This window comes from Didymosphaeria variabile (genome assembly GCF_027946475.1).
Source record: "Didymosphaeria variabile strain IMI 356815 chromosome Unknown scaffold_6, whole genome shotgun sequence".
In the NCBI taxonomy this organism is placed as follows: Eukaryota; Fungi; Ascomycota; class Dothideomycetes; order Pleosporales; family Didymosphaeriaceae; genus Didymosphaeria; species Didymosphaeria variabile.
The window spans coordinates 3,285,278-3,308,342 of NW_026611625.1; the positions used below are offsets into that span (position 1 = coordinate 3,285,278).

At 51.4% G+C, this 23,065-nt stretch overlaps 10 protein-coding genes across 10 annotated transcripts; 5 read left to right on the top strand and 5 right to left on the bottom strand.

The window, feature by feature from the left end:
* Positions 1-619: 619 nt before the first annotated feature.
* N0V89_008984 (uncharacterized protein) lies at positions 620-4,731 on the bottom strand (the record flags this gene model as incomplete). The annotated part of the gene is made up of 2 exons (XM_056217737.1): positions 620-4,416; positions 4,509-4,731. The coding sequence occupies 2 exons, from the start codon at positions 4,729-4,731 to the stop codon at positions 620-622; spliced, it is 4,020 nt and encodes a 1,339-aa protein (XP_056069293.1).
* A 179-nt stretch (positions 4,732-4,910) lies between these two features.
* Positions 4,911-5,696, top strand: N0V89_008985 (uncharacterized protein; the record flags this gene model as incomplete). The annotated part of the gene is made up of 1 exon (XM_056217738.1): positions 4,911-5,696. One exon carries the CDS (start codon positions 4,911-4,913, stop codon positions 5,694-5,696), a length of 786 nt encoding a protein of 261 aa, XP_056069294.1.
* A 364-nt stretch (positions 5,697-6,060) lies between these two features.
* N0V89_008986 (uncharacterized protein) lies at positions 6,061-7,698 on the top strand (the record flags this gene model as incomplete). The annotated part of the gene is made up of 2 exons (XM_056217739.1): positions 6,061-7,313; positions 7,680-7,698. The coding sequence occupies 2 exons, from the start codon at positions 6,061-6,063 to the stop codon at positions 7,696-7,698; spliced, it is 1,272 nt and encodes a 423-aa protein (XP_056069295.1).
* Positions 7,699-8,275: 577 nt separating this feature from the next.
* N0V89_008987 (uncharacterized protein) lies at positions 8,276-8,763 on the top strand (the record flags this gene model as incomplete). The annotated part of the gene is made up of 2 exons (XM_056217740.1): positions 8,276-8,425; positions 8,512-8,763. 2 exons carry the CDS (start codon positions 8,276-8,278, stop codon positions 8,761-8,763), a joined length of 402 nt encoding a protein of 133 aa, XP_056069296.1.
* Positions 8,764-9,654: 891 nt separating this feature from the next.
* Positions 9,655-10,535, bottom strand: N0V89_008988 (uncharacterized protein; the record flags this gene model as incomplete). Its single annotated transcript, XM_056217741.1, has 2 exons — positions 9,655-10,058; positions 10,109-10,535. The coding sequence occupies 2 exons, from the start codon at positions 10,533-10,535 to the stop codon at positions 9,655-9,657; spliced, it is 831 nt and encodes a 276-aa protein (XP_056069297.1).
* A 1,595-nt stretch (positions 10,536-12,130) lies between these two features.
* N0V89_008989 (uncharacterized protein) lies at positions 12,131-12,844 on the top strand (the record flags this gene model as incomplete). The annotated part of the gene is made up of 2 exons (XM_056217742.1): positions 12,131-12,209; positions 12,333-12,844. The coding sequence occupies 2 exons, from the start codon at positions 12,131-12,133 to the stop codon at positions 12,842-12,844; spliced, it is 591 nt and encodes a 196-aa protein (XP_056069298.1).
* A 416-nt stretch (positions 12,845-13,260) lies between these two features.
* N0V89_008990 (uncharacterized protein) lies at positions 13,261-15,242 on the bottom strand (the record flags this gene model as incomplete). The annotated part of the gene is made up of 2 exons (XM_056217743.1): positions 13,261-15,138; positions 15,234-15,242. 2 exons carry the CDS (start codon positions 15,240-15,242, stop codon positions 13,261-13,263), a joined length of 1,887 nt encoding a protein of 628 aa, XP_056069299.1.
* A 740-nt stretch (positions 15,243-15,982) lies between these two features.
* On the bottom strand, positions 15,983-17,111 carry N0V89_008991 (uncharacterized protein; the record flags this gene model as incomplete). The annotated part of the gene is made up of 4 exons (XM_056217744.1): positions 15,983-16,537; positions 16,604-16,685; positions 16,736-16,947; positions 17,007-17,111. The coding sequence occupies 4 exons, from the start codon at positions 17,109-17,111 to the stop codon at positions 15,983-15,985; spliced, it is 954 nt and encodes a 317-aa protein (XP_056069300.1).
* A 1,656-nt stretch (positions 17,112-18,767) lies between these two features.
* N0V89_008992 (uncharacterized protein) lies at positions 18,768-19,710 on the top strand (the record flags this gene model as incomplete). Its single annotated transcript, XM_056217745.1, has 2 exons — positions 18,768-19,125; positions 19,181-19,710. 2 exons carry the CDS (start codon positions 18,768-18,770, stop codon positions 19,708-19,710), a joined length of 888 nt encoding a protein of 295 aa, XP_056069301.1.
* A 1,629-nt stretch (positions 19,711-21,339) lies between these two features.
* On the bottom strand, positions 21,340-22,859 carry STE7 (MAP kinase kinase (MEK); the record flags this gene model as incomplete). The annotated part of the gene is made up of 4 exons (XM_056217746.1): positions 21,340-21,735; positions 21,782-22,313; positions 22,366-22,523; positions 22,578-22,859. The coding sequence occupies 4 exons, from the start codon at positions 22,857-22,859 to the stop codon at positions 21,340-21,342; spliced, it is 1,368 nt and encodes a 455-aa protein (XP_056069302.1).
* Between the last annotated feature and the right edge of the window lie 206 nt (positions 22,860-23,065).

The window sequence follows — 23,065 nt, forward strand, 5'->3', positions numbered from 1 at the left end:
GAAAGGCGTTTGGCGACTTTGGCTTGCGAGCCCCGTTTTTAACTGCGCGGCTCTCCGTTGGTTGTGGATTTAGACATTCTGCCCGAATAGCGTATAGGGAGGCGGATATACCTTGTGACCAATTTCAAACCTTCTAGTAATCTGGTATCCACCACGCGATGTTCACATGCATGTCTCGGGAGCTTTTCAACCTCGCTCGCGTATTCATTTCACCCATCAAACTGCAACTTCGTTTAAAGTCATACCAATATGTATTCCGGTACTTCTAGCTAGCCTAGCCGTCTACCTAGCCGACACTCACGCATATTCTGAGCCATGAAGAACAGCGTGAAGTCCATTAACTTTTCCTGCCCGCCAGTCTGGGTATCCATATCCGCGAGACCCAGCCTAATGAACGCCAGTGTGCTAAATCGATGTCGTAGCTCGTGTAAAATGCCCTCGACGAGGCTGTTGGAAAGAGTCTTGAGTGAGAAAGGAAAGTGGCGCAGCGGCGCAGCAACGCAGCAACAAAGCAGAGCGAAAATGGCCGAGGGCCCAGAAAGCACAGCAAATCTCATGATCAAGATTGTGGTCGACAAGAAGAAAGAAAGGCCGGCCATCGCCATAACAACGTCGGGCCCTACGTCGATGCGTTGCTTGGCGCAGCTGGAGCTTCCGCTATGTTATCATCCTTTTCCGCGCCGCTGGCTGTATCTGTAGGTGCTGGAGGTGCCGCTTCGAGAATTGGGCGGGTCACCGGTGTTCCGTTCTGGACGGCAGGCGATCCGGGCACCGGTGTGATCGGCTCCACGCTTGGGCGTTGCGCCTGCACGTTGGCAATTGCAGGAATGTGCGGTGCTGCTGGAGCAGGGCCAGGGGTCGCACTCGGTTGAGGCGTTGCAGCCATCGGCGGTGCAAAGTTGTGTGGCAGATTTGGCGCGGCCGTAGAAGCAGGCTTGTTTGGCGCTGTGTTCGCCGCCGCATCGGCTGCTGCTATGGCTGCTGTAGTCGTGGGAGCAGGCGCCATACTCGCATTGAAACCCGCAAGCGCCTCCACTGGCGTCGGGGTTGTAATTGGCTGTGTGCTTTCTTCTGACTTGATGGGCGCACGAGCGCCTCCACGAAGCTCTTCGAGCATGGGTATTGTCTTGATCGAGTCAAGGAGAGCGGCTTCTGCGGGGGTCAAGCTTGACTCCAACTCCGGTGTCACGAAGGCTCGGATGGCGTTGTCGGCTTTCTGGTCCTCTCCAGGCTCGATCCTAGTGTGTAAATACACTGTCCTAAATGCTTCCAACTGGCGAATCATGTCAGGATTAGTTGAGGCTGGATAGCGACCCGAAGGGTGCGGCGCGGTTGAGCCAGGGCGTTGCGAAGCCTGGTTTCCTGACGCCTGTTGTGTGTTCGACGTGGGCGCTGGCGTTGGGGAGGGCTTTGGTGGTTGTCCGGCCGGCGGGTAGGGAGTGTACGGTGAAGAACCATTTGGCATGCCGTACGGACTCTGACCAGCTGTGGCAAAAGGCGACGTATAAGTAGGCGCAGAGGTGTAGGGCGAAGCAGAGCTTGGCGGCGCGCTCGTAGGGAAGAGCACACCATATTGGCCGCTGGATGCTCCAAGATTGGCAGGAGGCGCGTGGGCGCTCGGGGGATAGGGCTGCGGTGGATGTGAAGCGGGCGGATTGCCAGCTGCGGCACCTCCAGCCCACGGCGACGCGTAAGGCGATGGAGCAGGAGCCGCGGGAGGAGCAGCAGCAGCATTGCGAGCCATACTGGGGGGTAAACGGGGTTGTGCCGCTTCCACCGCTGGCGGCGGTCGTGGTGGGCCATGTGGTGGCATGCCTTGTGGTGGCACACCGGGATAGTAGCCTGGCTGTCCGTAGGGAGAATACCCGGCCGGCGGCGGATAGTAAGCTGGCCTCTGTGCATTGACTTGCGGTGGACTGACTTGCCTCTTCCTGCGCTCCTTCTCGATAGAGACATTAGAGTTGATCCGCCACATGTAGCCTTTGCCCTCCTTGTCGCCTTTGACAAATGCATCATGCTGACCAAGATTATGGCGTACGCTAGACTGCCAACCGCTTGTTGTGGTTTTGAACTTGTACCAAGGGTAGTTCTTCTCGATATAGTTGTAAATCTGCTGAAGGTTCATCTGGCCGCTGGGAGCCGAGGAGATTGCTTCGTGAATAAGTACAACGTAGTTCGACGTAGGGCGTTGGAGCTGCTCTTCAGTGTAGTCCTCGATACGCATCTCGGGTGAAGGTGTGCGCGTAGGTTTCGCAGGCTTGCTAGATTTCTTCTCGCCCAAGATAATGGTACCGTCGCCCTTTTCGGTTGACTCACGGATTTCATCATCCTCTCCAGCATTCGACTCCTTACGGCGCGCAACCTTGGGCTTGACTATTGGCTGGGGCAGATCAGCAGGATCGATACCCGCCGCTCTGGCCTTTTCGATTTCCTTCCCTTGCTTGATGAGCTGGGATCTCTGTCGTTTCGACATAACGCCGTCTTTGGGAGGCCGCCCAGGCCCCTTCCTCTTGCCCACATATTGCCCGATGAGACTCTGGGGAAGACCGTATTGAGCACACATTTCAGGTGTGATGAGCCCTTCGGGATCGAGATCCTCAATATTGACTCCTGGTTGCGGTCGTCGTATAATGACTGGGCTTTCCGACTTGGGCTTCTCCGGTGCTTCCGCCGTTTCCTTGAGAAGAACATCTTCTTTGGGTTCCTCTTTAGGAGTCGTTTTGGGGGGTTCTTTCGCAGGTAGCTTCGCAGGTGCCTTGGCAGGGGCTTTTGTAGGGGCTTTGGTAGCCTTCGCCTTCTCCTTCTCCTTCTCTTTCGCCTTCTCCCTTTCCTTCTCTCTTAGCGGATCTTTCTGTGATTCCTTCTCCTTGACCTTGACCTTGTGCTTTTTAGATGGAGGCTCTTCCGGAGTTGGCTCCCTGACCGCTTTGCGTTTGTGTCCCTTGGAATGCTTCTCGGGACGATGCTTTTTCTTCTTGAGTTTGATCTTGAGATTTGGCTTGGGTTGGGGCATAGGCCTATACGCTTCGTCTTCGTCTTCGTCGACATCGTCCATATCTTCATCTGCTCCGAGCAGATCTTCATCTGACTCGAATTCGCTGCCGACAGGGTAGTGATAGACATGGCGAGGATTGACGCTCTGGTCCTCACTGCCAGAGTCGTCCATGTCCTCGCTTTCTCCTCGGCCATTTTCGAAACTGAAGCTCATGGGCCGCGATTGCGAACCAGACTCTTGTTGGTTGCGTTGTTCGTCCGTGAGCGCGATGTCGGGCAGGAAGAAAGTCATTTCGACCATGCCAATGATAATTGTATCACCGTGGCTCAGTTCGACATTGGCGCCCTTTGCCAAGAACCTGTCTTCGTGGTATAGACCGTTCGAACCCATGACGGCGAGGCAGAAGTTGCCAGTCTCAAAATCGTAGTATATCTTTGCATGCTGACGGCTGATGCCTTTGGGACCTTTCAGTCCAGTACGATCGGTGATATGTTGCGGGTGTATAGGCACTAGCGGACAATCGTTGGGATCTTCCGGCACCTGCTGGTCAATCTGATAGGGTATCTCCGGTAAAGCTTGCATGAGCATCTCCTGTGGCGCATGATCCACATTGGTGGTCGAGTTGTCTGCGGCCTGGGCATTGGAGCCCGAGCTGTGCGATTGCGAGGCAACGCTCTGACAGCGCTGTTGGTAGTCCATGGGCATCATCTCAATGGGCGCAGTGACGATGCCTCCGGCCTCGCTGATGACGCTCCGCGCGCCTGCTCGTTTCCGCTTCCGTCCGCCGTTGAGCAAAGCTTGGGCGCGCTGCTTCTCGCCCTTCGCCTTGAGTTGCTCGACCTTGGCAAGCCGGCGCATATCCTTGTGGGCAAGTTGCACATTGCGGCCGAGAATGATTTGGTACGTATGCATGTAGTATGAGCCGTCGTCGAAGCGCAAGCGCGCAAAGGCGCTCAGGCGCTGCTCGGCGGGCGCGACGCTCGCATAGCCGTTGTCGAAAGGCATTCCGGCGTCCATCATGGGGTATTCGGCAGCCATGGGCAGCGGCCCCATAGGCATATCGGTGTCGAGAGAGATGGGGGCATCGAGGCTGGGGAAGGGCGTGTTCGTTGAGACGAAGTTCTTCCCGTTCAGGTCGGCGGAAGTTGCGGGTAAAGGGTCAGGTGCCTTTTCGGGCGACTGGGGAGGCATGGAGGCAGGCGCGCTGGGTGGCGCATCGGCGCTTGCGACTTCCATGTTGGCGGTGGAGGTGAGAGATGCGATCGGGGCGGGCTCGGCGGCGACATTGTGAGCAGCGAGCACATCTACGGTGGGCGCGTCGCCAGAGTTCACAAGCATGCTGCCGGCGACATGGCTGGAGGCGCCTGCAGGGTCGTCGGGGTGGGTTGGTGAGTAGTGGTTCGCGATGCGGGCTTGTGGTTCTGCGCGCCGTTAGCATCTGCCGCCCGAGGTCCACCGCCAGCACCACCGCTCCTTCGCGAAGTCAGCGTAGGCCTGCTTGCAACGTACATACCAGGAATGGTCGGCTGATATCGCTCGAATGTCGGCCACTGGAGAAGCTTGCGCGGCGGCGGAGGGAGAGTCGTGGAGTCGTCGTCTGGGGCCTGCAGCGGGTTCTCCGTCAACGTTAGCTTCGAAGAGGCTTCCGGTCTCAGGCCTATCGGCGAATCACGTGCACCAGCCGCTCGCTTTCCAGCCTGCCACGACTTATGCGTATCCGGCATCGCCATACTCATCCATGCAGGTCGTCGCGATTGCGCACTGCGAGCACGTTCGACTGGCGACATTGGCCTGCAACTTCTAGGGCCAAGAGCGGGCTGGAAAAATTTATGTTGGGAGTATAGCGGGCGTCGGTTTCCACGGGACTTCACCTTCACTCGCAATTACACTCACTCTTTGCGCTCATCAAACTGTCATGGGCCCGAAGAAAAAGAGTAAGACTGAGTTACCGACCAAGGCGGCCCAAAAACCTTCAACGCCTACAGTCACGCCCAACTGGCCAGCGTTCGCACCGCTGATTCCTGAGTCCGATCTTTCGCTGCAGGAGACGCTAGCCGGGCAGATTGTGACTATACCAAATTTCTGGACAGCAACCTTGTGCAAGACTTATGTATCGTTCTTATCATCACTCCCACTGTCTACGACGCCCGGCAAGCCCAAGAAAGGCGACGCTGTACGCGTAAACGATCGCTTTCAGATTGATGACCCAGCGTTCGCCGAAAGGCTGTGGAGCGGCACTGCTTTGAAGAACCTCGTGCTCGGGAATGGTGAGAACGACGGACTTGGCTTGGATGAAGCACAGCGAAGAAAGCTCTGGGGCGGCGAAGTGATCGGCCTCAACCCGAACATCCGCATATATCGTTACACGAAAGGGCAGTTCTTTGATCAGCACTACGATGACTCGAACAATGTTACTCTGCCTGGCAGCCCCTCTGTGCCTGCGCGAACGACTTGGACCTTGTTGCTTTACCTCACTTCTCCTGCGACTGGTTGTATTGGAGGCGAAACAGTCTTCTACCCTGAACCAGAAACAGGGAAGAAGAAGAGCAGAGAGCCACCACCTGAACCTTTCGTTGTTGAACTTGAGGTTGGCCTAGCATTGTTGCATCGTCATGGTGCGCAGTGTATGTTGCATGAAGGCCGCGAAGTTACAAATGGCGAGAAGTGGGTTATTAGAAGTGATCTCTGCGTCAGACGCTAGAAGCACCAAACGTGGCAAAAGTCTCTGGCATCCGTTCCTACCTCATACCCTAAGATATTCCCCGCCATGGAAAAGGTTTCGCCTCCACCAAGACTCCGTATCAATGGCACATGCGGATGAACATGCGAAGATCTCTGTCAGATTCGGTCGTGGAGTTAATCGGGTTACTACTACATTGGCTAAATCATGCATATTGCGTTTAGCCATGTAGGACTGCATCCCATCGCAGAAGAGTGCGCTAATTGTAGGGAGAGACTGAGTACTCGTGCTTTCCTAGCTTATAAAGCTCGAAAGCTCATAAGATTCGAAATTTTCAAAGCAAAGTGGTATAACCCGACTTGGCCAGCACCGCTCCTGCTCCAAGATGACAATGTTTTGCCTCATACTTCTTTTCTCCGGCCTGCTCTGCACGGCGACTGCAGAGGCGCTCTATCCAGAAGCCATTCAGCGCCCTCCTAGCGTTCTGCACGACTTTCAAAAGAACAATGTTTCAAGTTCTTGGGCGCTTGGCCACCCCAAGGAATGGAGCGACAAAGACGCTTTGCGATATGAGTTCTCGGATGGAGGCCCCTACCGCTACACTTCGGGGGCGATCTTTGCTACTGCGCTCAGCTCTGACGAAAGGTTCTTAGTCACAGTGAACACTTCCAACCACGTCTCGGTGATCGACTTCGCCACCGGAGTGCAAGTCTTCGACCGCACGCTATCCTCTACGTATCAAGCCGCATATAGAGCGGTGCGCGTACTAGCTGGTCCTTCTGGGTACGAGGTCCTGGCCTCCATGACCTATCAAGAAGTGCAGAAATTGCAGCTTTCGCCACAGGGAGAGCAAATCGGCAACGTAACAGTCTATCCCGGCGGCTTGCTCTACGAGAAGGGCTCCCCCTCAACCAGCCACAACGAACGCCTTTTCATCACCGCGGTTCCCACAGCAGGACAGTACACCATCTACGACCTCGACGAACCCAGCGTACATCTCACCCTGAACAATCAACCCGATGACATGTACGACGCATCATTCACCCCCGACGACCAATACGTCGTAACCCGCAGCTACAGCTACAGCGGCATGCCCGGCTCCACCAGAATGTGGGACGTCAAAACCGGCGCTCTAGTCCGCGACTTCAACAATACGAACTCCGAGACGCTCAGCATCTCCCCGGACGGCTCGCTGCTCGCGACGTCGCTCAGCTGGGAAGCAATACAGATCTGGTCCCTCACTAACGCCACCGCACCGCCTACCACTCTAACATTCCCCGAGAAAACTAACATTAACGGCGTTCAACGCCTAGCCTGGAGCCCCGACAGCACCTACCTCGCCGTCGGCACGTATAAGAATCTTCTCGTCTGGAAACTTATCTCTTTTCCTGAACTTGTCCAATGGTACCAGATCGAGGCCAATGGACATGATGTCTCAGGCCTCCTGTGGCTTTCGGGTTCGAAAAGACTAGCATATCGCGTGTTTGGCGGACTCGAGATCTACGATTGCGAGACTAACTTGAAGTATCGGTGGGGTAATTCGCCGAATAGCCACTGGGTTGATGGTGCGTATATGGTTGAGAATACAATTTTAGCGAAGGGGAAGGGGTGGATTGGGGGCTGGATGGGGATGCTAAGGTCAGGTTTTGGGAGGTGCCTGTGTAGGACATCTGGGTACAGCCATCTTGGGCATCAGTGTGTAACGCGCGTAGTGTCGCTACTGCGGATGCGATTGGAAGGCTCCTAAAAGCCGTGCTTATTGCTTTTGAGAGCATGCTAAAGGCTTCCGGGGCTGTTCGTTAACAATTGTGAAACATATCGAATAGCTGACTCTCCCGCTGATTTGCGCAGTGGTCAAATGACGCTAGGTCCTTTGCGGCTAAAGTCAGCCCTGGTCTCCTAAAGGAAGTGAATGCTAGATGCGGGGAACGGCAGAAACTCCAATCGGACGGTGCAAATGCCCGAATACTGCCAAGATTTTATGCCATATTGCTTACAGGATAGTCTGGATCGTGCGAAGTAGGATGGTTTACTTGAAAGGGTAGGAGAGCTTTAGCTCCGGGGTATCTATGTCTGTTACTCTCATATGGCTGTATGCACATCATGAGCCGGTCAGCTTTACCCTTGCCACGACCACATTCGGAAGTGAGCTTTGAGATTTCAAATAGGCGACCTAGAGTTGGGATGATTTGACAGCTATCTCAGCGCCTGACTACGTTCACGGCTGCATATATGCTCGCAGCATATAATGAGATCATCGTCCTATACAGGTCACTAATCGCTTGCCTCATTATTCGCACATCGCACAAGATGAAACTTTCACTCCAGCAGCTAACCGCAGCTGCAATCGCGCTGTCCCATAGTCTCTTGCAGTCTGCCTCCGCTCACTGCAAGTAATCCAGCTCACATGGACATGGAGCTCCCTTTGACCACTTTTAGACCAATTTCCCATCGTGATCATCAACGGCACCCGTTCAGAATGGTGGCAATACGTCCGGTCCTCTTCCCTCCCCTCCCGCCGTCCCCTCTCCCATACCGCCCACTAACTACCACATAGACCGACCGGCCTCGACTCCTACGGCTACCACTTCGACCCCGTAATGGACTGGTTCACAGAACCCCAAGTCTGCGGCCGCGGCGCAACAAAGACAGGACACGGCGTGCATACAGCGACTGTACTGGCAGGCAGTGAGATCGGGTTCCAGGTCATTGGGCAGACAGGCGTCAAAGGATTAGAACCTATACGTCCAGTAAGCCTCCCTTTTCCCCTAGAAAGAGCTATATGCATTAGAGGATAAAGGAGGAGTGGGTGCGGGATTAATGCTAAGCCCACCAGGCCGACCCCCAGAACATTGATTTCCTCTACCACTCCGGCCCCGCACAACTCTATCTCTCGAAAGCAACCGGCGCGCTTGAAGACTACGCTGGCGATGGAGAGTGGTTCAAAGTAGGGCTGATTGCATCCACTGACGGTAGGAATTGGGCGAGTTATATGAAGAATGAGGTACAATCACCTTGTCGCCGCTATCGAGCTCCCTCGTCTTTCCCTACGTTATTGGTGTCCGGTTCTGATAAATGGAATAGTTGAACTTCACGATCCCAGCGACGACGCCGCCAGGAAATTATCTAGCGAGGGTGGAGCATTTCTACATCCACAGCATATACAATCAAACGCAGCAGTATATCAACTGTGCGCATATCGAGGTTGTAGGGCCAGGGGGTGGGAAACCTGGTCCGATGGTGAGATTTCCGGGGGCGTATAGCTTGGATGAACCCGGTGAGCGATTCTCTTCTTTAGCGTAAAATTGTGTAGTTGCTGATGTATTCAGGTGTGTGGTTGCCGACGGAATTATCTGACGAGATGAAGAACTTTCCTGGGGCGGGACCGGCGGTTTGGCGTGGATAGTTACTTCCCGGAGAGATTCGGAAGTCGCATGGTAGAAATAGTGAAGGTGGTGGGTTAAAGTCAAATCTACGAGGATGACACGAGCACATTTCTGCGATGCTGGATGCTACTTTCAGCCACGTGACAAGCTAAATTGGCTTTCCCCTTACCAATTTATGGCCTACCTCAGAAGAATATTTGCCCGGGTTTGAAATATGCCTCGTGGTTGAGTTTGAGTACTCTCAAGATCGATTGAAGACTAAGGATGACCAGCATACTGGATCCAGAATGCACGCATGCTTGCCTGTCCTTGATGTGTCTGTTTATTATAGGCTATCATGGCCTTTACTTCTTGCTAGCGTATATGAGGACTAGGCGCCGAGCTTCCCAAAGCTTTGATAGCAAGCTGTATATCACGAGATCAACACCGTAATGTCCTGGCAAGCTGAATCACGAAAACAGCTTTTGCGAAAGATATTTGATAATATCTGGAAGGCCTTGACATGCCTATCTTGAATTTCGAGTAAATACATGTGAAAACGAGGTATATAACCCACCTCTTGTCGAACGAGTACGATTCATGGTGATGAACTCCTAAAAGATCTCCTGGTCATCATACGCCCGCACACTCTCCAGCCTCTTTCGCACTTCTTTGGGATCCCGGCAGACGTGCTTGCTGTCCCAACCATCACTCCCGCCGTTGTGATCCGGGAATGTGGTCTCCAAGCCCTCTAAGCTCATGTCTGCGCTGCACAGAATCGCTTGTCGCATGTAGTCGAAGCAGTGGATCATGTGCCAGTGGTGGTCTTCCGGCATGGATGTGATGTCCCAAAGGGAGTGGTTGGAGGTCATGGCCGAGTAAACTTCGACAACTGCAAACAGACAGTGCAATTGATGGGTCATCGATGTGGTGAAAACGGTCTGGTTAGGCCACGAGATAGGAGTAGGTAGATCGTGGTAGTTCTCCGGGTCTGAAATGGATTGGAAGCCCATGCCCTCTACAGATCGTCAGTATTATGCGAAGTCCGTTTTAGAATGGCTAGCTTACTGGGCATGAGCTCGTTCCAGGCATGCAGAGTCTCAGGAGTGAAGAATTCCGAGGTGTTCATGGGCGCGAAGGTTTGGTTGACATGGAACTTCGTGACTTGGGTCGGAATATGAGGTCCCCATCCCGTCACGTCGCCTCCAACATCTGATGCACTGCTGCTCCTCTTGCTTCCTAGGCCAAGCTGTCGCAGCATCCCTTGATCTTTCGCCAGCAGGCCTACCATGATGAACTGCAGCCCGATGACCACGAACCACCTCGATGCTTTGAGTATACCGACGCAGGCATTTCTTTTCGATCTCCTTCTGGTAAATGTGTCTGCCGCCCACTGCTTCTCCATGCCAACAAGGGATTCCACTTCGGTCGAAGAATCGTCATCGTGGTGGTCGACTGCGGAAACATTCTTGTACTCGTGTTGCGGCTCCATCATGGCGATTTGAAAAAACGAATGACACCGGGTCGTGGGAAACACAAAATTCGATATAACGCGGAGAGAAAGTGAGCACAGCTAAAGAGCACCAGGCAGCACGGTGCTGCCGTATATGATGCCTCCTCATACGCATCCGTGCCCCAAAGGACTCTGCAACCACACTTGTTTGACAATCTTTCGTCTGCGAAATGCCGCTGTCGAGACGGGGATGCGCAAGCGCGTAGCAGGCATGCGAAACCAAAGCTTGTGTCTCGAACGCCCAGACTAATCCCTGCTTTGTTAGATCTTGGGGTTGAAACAGGCGATCAGTCGTGGACGGTGAGACGCTAGACTGTATGCGGACGCGATGTGAAACTTTAGCGGACCTTTGACTGAACGTCAGAATTCATGAACACGCCTCTTTGCTGTGGCGTGAGCGCGTCGACAATTTGCTATGTACATTCTCTTATTTCATCAGGAATGGAGGCAATGGCCTATGGGGCGTCCTTTTTCATTGCACGTAATCTGAAATCCTCCAGCGCTCCGCAGGCATTTACTACCTGTGCCCTAGCCAATCATATCCACTTCTACCTCTTACGTCACCATACAAAGATACGTTTGCACTTGTTCTCATTGAGAAACTGACAGTCGTATATACTCCATATTGAATTTTCTCTCCAATCCAGCAAATCCCGATTTTGATGCGCATCCAGTCATCCATCGATATACAAGCAGATTGTCAACGTCTAGCATTGAGGTACACATTCGCACAGAGAGAAGATGTCAATATGGTCCTGCACATCTTTTAAGAATCGAACGTGAATCTGGGCTCGCGAAAGCATACTACTGCCTGACTTGCCTTGCTGACCTTTGCACTCGCCACACTAACATCATATACGCGCCTCAGATTGAATTTGGCTACTTTTTGAATTGGCGGCTCTCAGTCTTCAGTTGGTCAAATAATTCACGAGATTTGAACGATTGACCCAACGGGTGTGACGTTCCCACCACCTGTTGTATTATGACGCACGAGGCACATTCAAGCATGCACTTGGCTATGTCCGTTGTAACATAAAGGTCATATCGACTAATGCTCGAACTCTCTTATTACAGGAACCTTTGTGCACTAAGTTTTGAACATTATACTTTCCACCAAAAAAACACGCACTCGTGCAAGACACCGAGACACAATGTGGTACAATCTCACACAAGACTGGCTTAGCGATCACAACATAATGCTGTCGCCTCTCGTTTCCATACTTGAGTTTGCTTGTATAGCGCTCCTTACTGCCTCTGCATATCTCATACTCGCCACCTTTATGCAGCGCGATCAGCAAATCTCGGTGATGATTGAGAATGCAGAAGCTACTACACAATCATTTCTTGAACAATGGAAATGGCGGAATTCTCCGGTTGGGTATCCCAGACTCGCAGAGCGTATCGCAGTGCTCCCTGAAACTGGAATTTACCGTCGCTTTGACGCACTCAATGCGCGCAATCTTCTCTATCTCCAATCAGAGCTTTGTACGCTCGAGAATGCAATACGCGAACAGGAAGAGCGAGATCGAGGCGATGAAAGAGGCAAAAAGTCTCGGTATGCAACAGACCACGCAAACATGTTGAACGATTCGCCGAGCCTCGGTCAGGAGCAGCTTATCTTGGTCGAGAAACTTCGGAAGAAGATATCACAATATAGTAAGTGAACATACTGACTTACTCCGGTGTGAACGATGCGGGGATGTAACCCTTGCAGAACACGTGGTCGGAATGCGTTGACAGTGCATCGTGATGACTTGGGCTAATCAACGTCCTGTGTAGACAAGGTCATTATCCAGCAGTCAAAGCTACAGAAAATCCACCCACCCGACCCCTTCGATCTTAGCAACGTCCAGCATTTTCTGTACAGCGATGATATGGAGAACGAGATGATCGGAGAAGATTCTGAGACTTGGGGTAAACCGAGTGACCCCGACAACCACCCGCCAGACCTCATTAGTATCAAACCTCGCAAGAAGGTAGACACATTCTCGACACTTGTCGCTGAGAATGTTGTCCACCTATTCAAATATGGTCTTGGTCATCTCACTCAGAAAAACCAATATCTTGGACGGAAAGTGTATTACGATGCTGATGTCTTGAAGGCAACATCTTTTATAACTTCGATTTTGGCCTCTTTGATTCCCATAGCTTCTATATGGGTGTTGGTATCTTTGGACTCCCTAAGGAATAAGATGATCACCATGGCGGCCTTCAACGTTCTTATATCGGCATGCTTGAACTTCTTCACGGATGCAAGAAGAACAGATGTTTTCGCTGTTACGGCTGTGTAAGTCAAGGTAACTTCTGCACAGCTGCTAGCTGACTCGTACCCATAGATTCACCGCAGTCCAAGTTGTCGTCATCGGCACCTGCGGCTTCCAGCCAGGTAACGGCTCACAATAATTTCTCGTTCGTTTGATAGGGTCGAAGTGGTCGGGGTAAGACTCGGGCTTCCTGGCGACAGCGCTACTGTGAACAGTGGCCACAGAGTTTGAAGGTTGGTTTCGGACACTCATAATAGTATGAGTCAAGTCAGGACACAGGAGCCTTCATGTGAATTGGTGACGGTTTCATTGTTCGCTAGTGAGGCTGTAGCCGAATTTCATCTCGAAGGATTCTTTTGTGCGTGTGGATTCATATAGTCGGATCTATGGTTATCCCCAACCTTTTCATGTATCTAGCACTTTCCTTATCTTCAGACGCTTGATCAGAAACTCCAGCCCACTCCCGGTTGCTCGTCAACCTGAACAGACCCATTGAAAAGGCTATCGAAAAGAGCAATGTCAACTCCTTGTAGATCCCAATTGTCGCCCTCGGGCCAGGAAAACTCAAGTCCAGCCTGGTTATGATCTTCATATGTCATGTCCAAAGACGAATCATTAGGAGCCTGCCACGTAGGGGTTCCGGGATCAAATGTCGCCGGTACCTGATCCGGCGGATAAGAAATCTGATGCTCTGTGGACTCTGATTCTGGTGATTTTGAGTGTCGACCAGTGGCTGTTGGAAACCTAGTTGAAGGAGACAAGGCATTTGGCGTACCTGTCTGCGAAGGATTGGTCGTCCTCAAAACAGTGCCCTTGACGAAATCAATACTCCCAAAGTTAGATATATGAATTCGCATCACCTTGCCTTCATCTACGGACCTTCCGTCGCACTCCAAGTCTTCGATGTCGGCTTTGGAATTTGTGACGTTGTACATCTTTCCATCGGATGCACTAGACTCAATGGCAAGTAGATCTCGAAGAATCCGAGATATCTTCGAAGCTATAGCATCTGTACCCGGATCGTGCATGGTTTCAATAACATCCAAAGTTCGTTCCATCAGGCCGCGATCACTCAGGCGACTGTGGGCCAGGAACTCAAAGCCGGTACCATGAGATGCAGCTTCAATAGGTTGTGCGGTTGTATCGCCGCCATTCTTGATATGGGCAACACACAAAGTCGTTGTTGCAATGAAAGCCAAAAAGTCAGAGCCCCGGCAGTAGTAATGGGCCGGGTTCGACGCGCGAAAGCTTAGGAAACGGTTAAGAAGCTCTCGACTTATGTTTACGACAACGACCTTATTGTAGTCGTAACGACGATCGCTTAATAACAAATACGGAAGATGGAGACGTGTCAAAAGATGGTAGTGAGCGAATTGATCCATGATGCGAATCATGTCATGCATTATTTTGGTTTCGTCGGTATGGTCGAGCGCGAAAGTGGGAGTCATCCACCACTCTGGCGACATCTCTGCTGCAGCTTTACGAAGTACTTGATCAATCTCTTTTGTTTGGGCAAGATCAACCACTGTGAAGTCCTTGCGTGCTATGATGCGCTCTTGTACAATGTAGTGTATGCGTTTCATACGGTCTTCCGGGCCACATGCTGCCAAAGCTTTCTCGCAGGTAATATGACGAGTGTCCAGGGAGGAGTGCTCCAAGCCCAGCATGACGGAAAGGTAACCGTCCATCTCGGCCAAGCGGAAGACCAAATGATCAAGGTTAACATCTTTGCGGGTCTTGGGTTCCAACACCTTGACGGATGGTGACTTAAACCCGTGGTGAAGTGCCAATGACTGTGCCACGTTGATGGCTCGACGAGTTGTCATCCATGCTCTATGCAATTTGCCACTGTAGTTGTGGTACAAGGCTTCTAGCATGATGCATTCGATAGCTTCGACAGAACGTAGAAGCTCATCCTTCGTCGTGACGAGGCTGATAGCAACGTCAACAACGCGATGCATCACTTGTCGTGGGAAGAACCCTTGAGTCTCCATAGCCTTCACTGCTGTCGGGAGAGCACCTTGGAGGAAGGTGCCAAGAGCTAGTAACTTTCTCGCAAAAAGCACTGGATGTGCTTCTAGCGGAGGTAGGCGAAGCACGTCGGTGATTAGTGGGGCGCCCTCCCCAATATAGCTGGAATGTGGCCTGCACACTCCACAGTGGAGATGCGAGGAAAGACCGACTGGAAGAGCGCGTATGAGATCAAGTTCATGGTGGCTCGGCCATGGAGCGATGAGCTCGCGATTCAACCTCTCGAATTCGCTTGCGTTTGATGGAGGGTGCCTTTCGCACTCAGAAGGGACGGAATAGTCTTTTCCCAGCTGTCCAACACTTAGCTTAATAGAAGAGACTGTGTCCCATGCCTACCTCTGGAGCACCTCTACCCGAGGAAACATTGGAATGGGTTTCAAAAGACCGTGCACATGGAATATGTGGCTTAGATTGGCCCAAGTTATGTGAACCTGAAAGTCGCTCAATGAGCCCTTCCACTCGATTGAGTCGTACATCAAGCTGCTCGTTCCCAAGACCTGGATTTGGAGGCGGCGATGCGCAGAGCTCCTGGCTAACGCAGGGAGTCTTGCGACGTGTGCAGTTATCACATACGGTATTCGTTCGAGAGGAATAGATGCATCGAACTTTGCGTCGCCTACATTCCCAGCAGCTTTGGGTGCCTTTGCGCACCTTTCTGCGCTTCGTTGTCGTGGGTTCGAGGTTGGACATGTCAGGTTCGAGCAATTATGGTTTTCGGACGAAGCGGAGTGGTGATGCTTCGGAGCTTTGGGCCCCAAGATGGTGATTGGCTAGTTCGACCGAGCGTTCGGTCGAAATGCCGTCTGGCTCGGACCAGACGACGACGATGAGCTAGTCGGCCTCTATCTCGCTCTGACACGAATTGCTCATGTTGACACAGACAGATTTCGGTTGAAAATTTCTTAAATCCCAACACTCCTTCAACCGGATCTCTGATTGCTTTTCCCAGGGTGACTCAGGCTGTAAAAACCCAGACGCATCACAATAGCCGTACGTAACGTGACCCTCCTCCTTCGTGTAAGGGCAAGCTTTAGCGGTCAAAACGCGCCTTGGTCAACCCTTACGTGTGGTTATACAATTTTAATCAAGCTCTCTTTCTAGTCCACTAAATACGTTGTTTCCCCCCTCAGCAGCTTACGGTTTCCCTTCCCATGCCTGCTTCAGAAACCCCTCCAGCCTGGTAAATTGATAGTCCGGAAGCAGGCGATTCCAATTGTCGTTGACCACATATCCACCAGCGTCAATAGCGAGCAGAAGCCTCCCAGCAATATGCTTAGACATAGCATCGAGCTCTTCTTTCTTTATAGCTGGATGGTCCATTACCGGTGCCCATGAAGCCTTCCACTCCCCAGCCAGGATGTCAGACCGCTTAAGCTTGGTCACATCAAAGGCACCGCCACGGATCTTCTCACTTAGGAGGATCAGATCTCCCATAGAGATCTCGGTACCCTGTATACCGCCATTGATCGGCCATTCGCCTTCGTAATCGACGGCCTTGGCGACGATGTCAGCAAGATCCTGCACAGTGACGAAATTGATGCGGGTATCGTCGCCGCCTTCAAGTGTTATGAAGCGGCGTTCATTCAGATTGAGTGGCGTGTCCATCAGGTGTAGATGTTTAGCTGAAGCGTGTGGATAGGTCAGGTAATTGAGGAAGAGACCGGGCTGAAACAGTGTGTACTCAAGGACCTAGCTTTGTGAGCATTGAAGAGCAGACAAGGACTACATGGCAGGTATACACTGTGTATGACGTACCTTCTTGTCCTTATTGATGTCTTTGAGATACTCGCGTGTTGCTCCCTTGTATGCGTACCAATCCAGATAATCAAATTTCGATCTGAGCGATGGTCAGCCAGACGGATTCACCCCCAGTGAGGGAGAGCATACGAAGCCCACTCGCTAGGTGCAAAACGTTGCACCCCAGCCTGTACCGCTGCATCGATGAGCTTCTTCTGCACTGGACTCGTCGGGTCGTCGCCTTCGGACACGAAAGAAAGTACGGTATGAACGCCTTTCAGCGCATGAGTCAGCTGTTCCAAATCGTCGTAATTGACAGTGACAAATGTCACGCCCACAGTAGTCTCGCGCTTGGGTTTGACCTAAGAGGAATCAACTTGATGTAACTTAGTTATAGTACGGAGAAATGATGGAAGCCTACACTTCGAGAAAGCATGACGATATCATGCTTCTTCGCGGCGACAAGTACTTCGATGATCTCTGATGCAACATCGCCGGAGCCGCCAGCCAACGCAATTTTGACCATGTTGTCAAAGCTTGGTTTCAAAGAGATCTATAACTTTCACACACTGCTGTGCGCTCCCTTTTGCAAGAGTTTGGCTCGTTATATAGAAGTTTGGACCGAAGTTTCGGTCGAATGCATTGAGCTAGTCGCCGTAAACCGATCATCCGGTCGACTTAGTCGAGCTAAGCGATCTTCACTTGAGTGATAATAAAGCAGTAACGTCACTCTTATCCCATCATGAAGAAGTATAATTTAAACTAGGTGCTGACTTTCGCCGAGCTACGCAAGGGTGCGAGAGAGAGGACCACCACGCTTCTTTGAGCTTTCGCGTATAGACCGGGCCACTACAGATACTCAGAAAAAAATCCAGTAAAAGTAGAGACAGAATTGCAAGTTATGTCGTGTTTCAAACTGCTCAAAGCGAGCTGCGTGGTGGCGATGTGCACGCAATCTGCCAATGAGAAAAGGCATCGCGGATGTACTCTAGGCATCATGTGCAGACAGCTTGTCATTGCTAAAGCCAGTCCCAAATGCCCGCAAACGCTATGTAGCGATGCAAAGGCCACTTGAGTATGCAGTCGTCGCACAAAAAGTACCTTAAGACAGTCCTGTTCCCACGATAGCCGAAGAGTTTCCAACACTGGGACCAAATACTGTGAACAGCCCTCAAATAGATGGTCATCATCGGTGCTTTGCGAAAAGAATGCTCCCAACCTACTATGGTACAGATCCTCAATTTCTGTTAATTGTATGATATATTCATTCTATCACTGGCTAGATCTTATTAAATAGCTAGATTTAGTACTAGTAGACGTTAAAATAGGGCACTAGGCTGTTAAAATAGGGTACTAAGTTTTAAAAATAGGCTTATTGTATGTACAGGAGTGTTTGGACAGCAATAGGGGTACGAAGGATGAGGTAAGCCGACTTGGCCAAAGCGTAGAAGGGTTTTCCATCTGAGCTCCTTACGGAGCTCAGAAAGATAGACATGAACAACCAGAACTAGTTACCTTTTCGTATTTCCTTTCACTCGTAATATATCACACCCTGTACTACGTACACACGTAAATACAGCCCACCCAACACTTATCAACATATTTAAACTAATAAGAGAGTAGATGATACTATTTATAAAAATGGGGAGCTGTACTGTGGTAGGGTGGGGGCATTCTTTTCGCAAACGATAATGGGGAGGTAGCTACAATGTAGAGTGAAGAGCCTGTAGCGCATCTTCTCAAGGTACAAACTACCACTAACATCGGCGTCGCCCTTACGAAAGCCAAGCTGCCTACAGTTAGCCATGAGCATGGTGGTCGCTATCTATCACGAACTAAATGCAACAAGCTTAGATTTTATCGCAACAGGCTAACCTCTGAGTGCACCTAGATATTTCCGGATTTTCAAGATTTTATGCACGAGCTTTTCTGCCAGCGTCAACGTGGCACTGCTCTATGCATCATACATGACATCAGCTGGTGTAAGGTTCAACGAACTTTAAGTGTATTCTTGTGCAACAGAACACGGCTGGCTCGCCCTCCTGCTCGTGTCCATTATTGTCACAGTATCCCATACACTGCATGACTTGGACTACAGTTGTACTCCTCAAAGGAATCATATATATTGAAATTCTCTCCTCGAGGATCATCTTCCTTCAAACCTCGAAATTTCGAGACAGCCATGTTTTCTGAGAAGGTCCCTGAGGGTATGTTACCGAAATGGGAATCACTTGCCGAAGAGCTGGACGCTTGTGTGCCCGGGTATCCTAGGCTAGCACGTGAGATGGAGCAGGCGCCAGCGAGTACAATCTTTCGTCGTTTTTCAGCATTGAATGCCCGGAACTTGCTTTATCTACAGCGCGACTTGATTATGCTTGAGAATCGTCTGAAGCAAGTCGAGTATAGGGACAGCATATCAACGAAGGGCTTCAGGCAGCATTATGCGAAAGACTCCAACAACCTACACTATTCGACAGCTTTTGGCGATTCCGTACAATGGAATCTTATGCTCCAGGTTCGGGAGAGATTGAAAGAGTACAGTACGTGAATCTACACGCCGCTCGCCGCATCTTTTTATCGACTGATGAGATGCAGACGAAACCCTGGTCCTCCAATCCATTATACTGAAGCTCCCTGTACCTGATGATTATGACGTCAAGGACATCAGCTGCTTTATCCACTTGCCGCAAGGTATGAACGCTCCATTGAGTGGCTCCGACAAAGCGACATGGGGATTACCCGAGCAGCCTGATCTACGAGCCGCAGACCTCGTTACGCTCAAGCCCCGGCGGAAAGAGGATAGATTTTCCAATTTCGTCTCGGAACACGCAATACGCTATGTACAATGGCCTCTTAAGCTTTTCCAGTCCAAGAAGAAGCGAGAAGAACACCATGGTATGGTGACATACAAGGATAGGACCATTCACCGGGCCACATACATCATCATTGGCACCTTGGCAGGTCTAGCGCCTATACTGAGTATCATCGTATTAACGAAGCTGCATACAATGAAAGCAAGGCTGTGGACAACCGCCGTGTTCAATGTAGGAATTGCGTTCAGCCTACAACTATTCACCGAGGCGAAGAGAATGGATATATTTGCTGTTACGGCCGCGTTAGTATAACACAAGACATTTCACCTACTGAGATGCTGACCGGTACAGTTTTGCTGCAGTGCAGGTAGTCTTTGTTGGACAAACATTGGATGATGGCCCACAGGAGATGAAGTTTCCACTCGGTTATGTGCTGAATACAACATGTAGCTGCTGAAGGTCTTCGCGCTGTCTTTCCTGACATTGATATTTCCTGGCAATGGCAATCTGAACATCCGGCCGTCGAGTAAATATAGTCTCTGCCGAATTCCATCTATTGAGACTGTACTGCATTCAGCTGAATGATTTTCAACATCTCATAAGGGGACCCTGGATGATAAAGACATTCTCGTTAATGTAAATGTCTTTGTTTGTGATCTTTTTGCATAGGTGTCGCGATGACACTATGTGGCATATTCTGGGTCAACTCGCATGCTTAGTCAATCAGCATATATCTATAGAACGACATGCCTGGTAGATCATAGGTTCGCTATCACAAGTCGTGACTCAAATCCTACGTCGGCTGTGTGTCATACGCACCAGAGTCCTCAGCTTTGATAGAGTCGCTGGTCCTAGCCATGTACTCCTGTGCGACTGTATGCAAGGGGGATGCTTCGCTCTTAATCTTATTGACGTCTGGTTCCCCGAAGTTCATCAGTAACGCGATACCTAAGTTACAGAAAAGGCTTGCTGTTTTAGCCATCGTAAAAGCACTGCTGGAGTAGTATTGTAAGATTGCGGACCGTGGCCTCGCGAAGTCGCAGGTACTGTGCGCGCCCTACCTCTTACGCAAGTACGAGCATAGCATCTAATCGAAGCTCTGAAGACGTATGATAGTCTAAGTCACCTTAGGATGGACAATTTAAGACCTTGATCGTAAGTACTGTTTTCTTGACTTGATACGGGAGCCGGCGAGAACCATTTCAGTTTAGGTAGGGGACGTATCCAGTGCTGGAAGGGACGGCCAGATATGGTTCAGCAACAAAGTCGAAGCCGAATAGGCTATCTTCCACATAGTATGGGAAAGCTTCTAGGAGAGTGAGTATTCCACTATTTTCAACAGTCCCGAGAAATATGGCTACAAGTAGGCCAGTCTGGCCCAATACCTCAATTTAGATGGAAAAGAAACTATCGTAGCTACATCATGAAGCTCCGTGCGATCAGCTGTTTCAGCAAGCGTTTCTAGCATGCAATCGGCGTAGATAACGTCGCTGGGGTTTACCACACCTTCCCTCAAGCCAATTGCCTACTGAAACACCACCACGGGCGCAGCAGCAATCAGTCCATACTTCTGACACCTTGCTATGTCCCGTAGCTTATTAGCTCTGTCTAGAAGAAACTAAGCTCGTGATGACAGACGCGCCTGACTAGACTCGGACTACAATAACATTAGCAAGTCAAGCAAGGTCATAACAACGAGAGTGGACAGGATGAACGCATCTCAACTCTTCCGCACAGCGCCACAGACAGACGACACAGATAACGGCCAAATATATCTTCATTGCCCTCACTATCAACATCCAAGCGCCCAAAATGCAAGATAAGACAATCAAATTCCGAATCGCTTCTTGTTCCAACATATTTAAATGAATCGACCATTGCTAGCCGCCAACTGAAGAAAGGTATCGTATCTAAAATCCCCAAACCCAACATGTGCATATCTCAAAAGTTTAAATCTGGTTCTCGCTGTTCCACCGCTTCGGGCCTGCAGGGGAGCCCGGGGCCTCCGTTTGGAGGGCCCCGCAGGTGCTGCGAGCCGGGTCTGTCTCCTGGTGGGGGCGCGGGTCGGATGGGCAGAGACATTATGTTCTGGCCACTTGATGCGCTGGATGTGCGGGAGGGGTGTGCAGGTCGCGGAGGTGCTGATGTAGAGCCGTTGGAGTCGGAGCGAGTGTGAGGCGCTGAGCCTGGGCCATCGCGGAGCCTCTCCCGGACGGTGGAAGAGGGTGCTGAGGGTGCGAGGTGGGATTTGCGCTTGTTGTGTTCGATCATGCTGACGGCCCATGCCTCGAGGTCGACTGGTGTGCGTTTTGCGGCTTGGAGGAATGCATCGTGTTCCTGAGACTGTTAGCGGGTGTACAGGGGGTCATTGATGGATACATACGTAGAGTTCCTTCGGTGTTGGCCGCTCTGCTGGATCCTTCATCAAGCATTTCGCGATCATATCTTCCAATATTGCAGGGAAAGCGTCACTCTTGGGAAGCTTGGGCGCAGGCTCCAGAACGATCTGCTGCAGAAGGTCGAGAATACCTTGCGGTCCGCCGGGCCCATCACCATCGTCGTCGCTGCCGCCAAACGGGAATTTGCCAATTGCCAACTCCATCAGCGTGAGACCGACACTCCAGACATCTGACTTTACAGTGTATGGTGATCCTTGTATACGCTCGGGTGCCATGTATGTTCCAGTTCCGACAAAGGTCTCTGCTATCGAACCTTCCAACTCGCTGGATACGCCAAAATCGCAAAGTTTGATCTGCCCCTTTGAGTTTACGAGGATGTTCGACGGTTTCAAATCGCGGTGCATGATCTTGTGCGCGGAGTAGAGGTATGCGAGACCGCCCAACACGGCTTCTGAGATCTTGCCCAGGACATCGACGCGTACGGGGCCAAATGTTTTGGAAACCCAGTCAAGGGATCTGTATAACCATATTAGTCCAACGCTGCTAGAGCTGCTGCAGGTTCACATACCCCACATCCATGTATTCCATGCACATTATCACATCCCCGCTCTCGTTCTGGAAGGCACCGTAGAAAGCCACAATGTATTCGGAGTTGCAGTCGTGCATGATGCGCAGTTCGCGGACAATCCGTTTGCGCACCTCGTTCTTTGCTTCGACGTGTATAATCTGGCGGGCTGTCAGTCGCGCGTCAACCGCAGCTATTACCTGTCATCAGCTCACCTTTCTTGCCATTACCACTTTCGTGGCGGCATGCTGCACCTTGCTCACAGTCCCGCCATTGCCGGCTCCGAGCTCGCGGAGGACAATCAGATCTTCTGCCTTCAAGTCCAGGCGGAATTCGACACCTATCTCGAGTGTGTCTGCGCGGTCGTCCTGGCCGAGGCCACCGGGTGCTTGTGCGTCACCAGCCGAAGGCGCGGGCTTTGGTGGAGGAGCACTGAGAGCGAGGCCTTTCACATTCTTCCTCTTCATCGTCTTCGTCTTGAAAGCGGAGTCGCCCATGGTGGCGGTCTGGAATGCGGACAGTGCGTCGCCGGTCGCTGGAGGCAGGTTTTGACGGGCTCTGCTACGAGAGGAGTAACAGTGTAGTGTTATCGAGCTCTTGGGCAGAGCTCCGTTTCAAATTTGGCGCCCGAATGCACCACGATGTCGCGCCAATCACGGTAGGAAACTGGGTAAAAGGAGGGCCACAGCGTCTATTGGTTTAA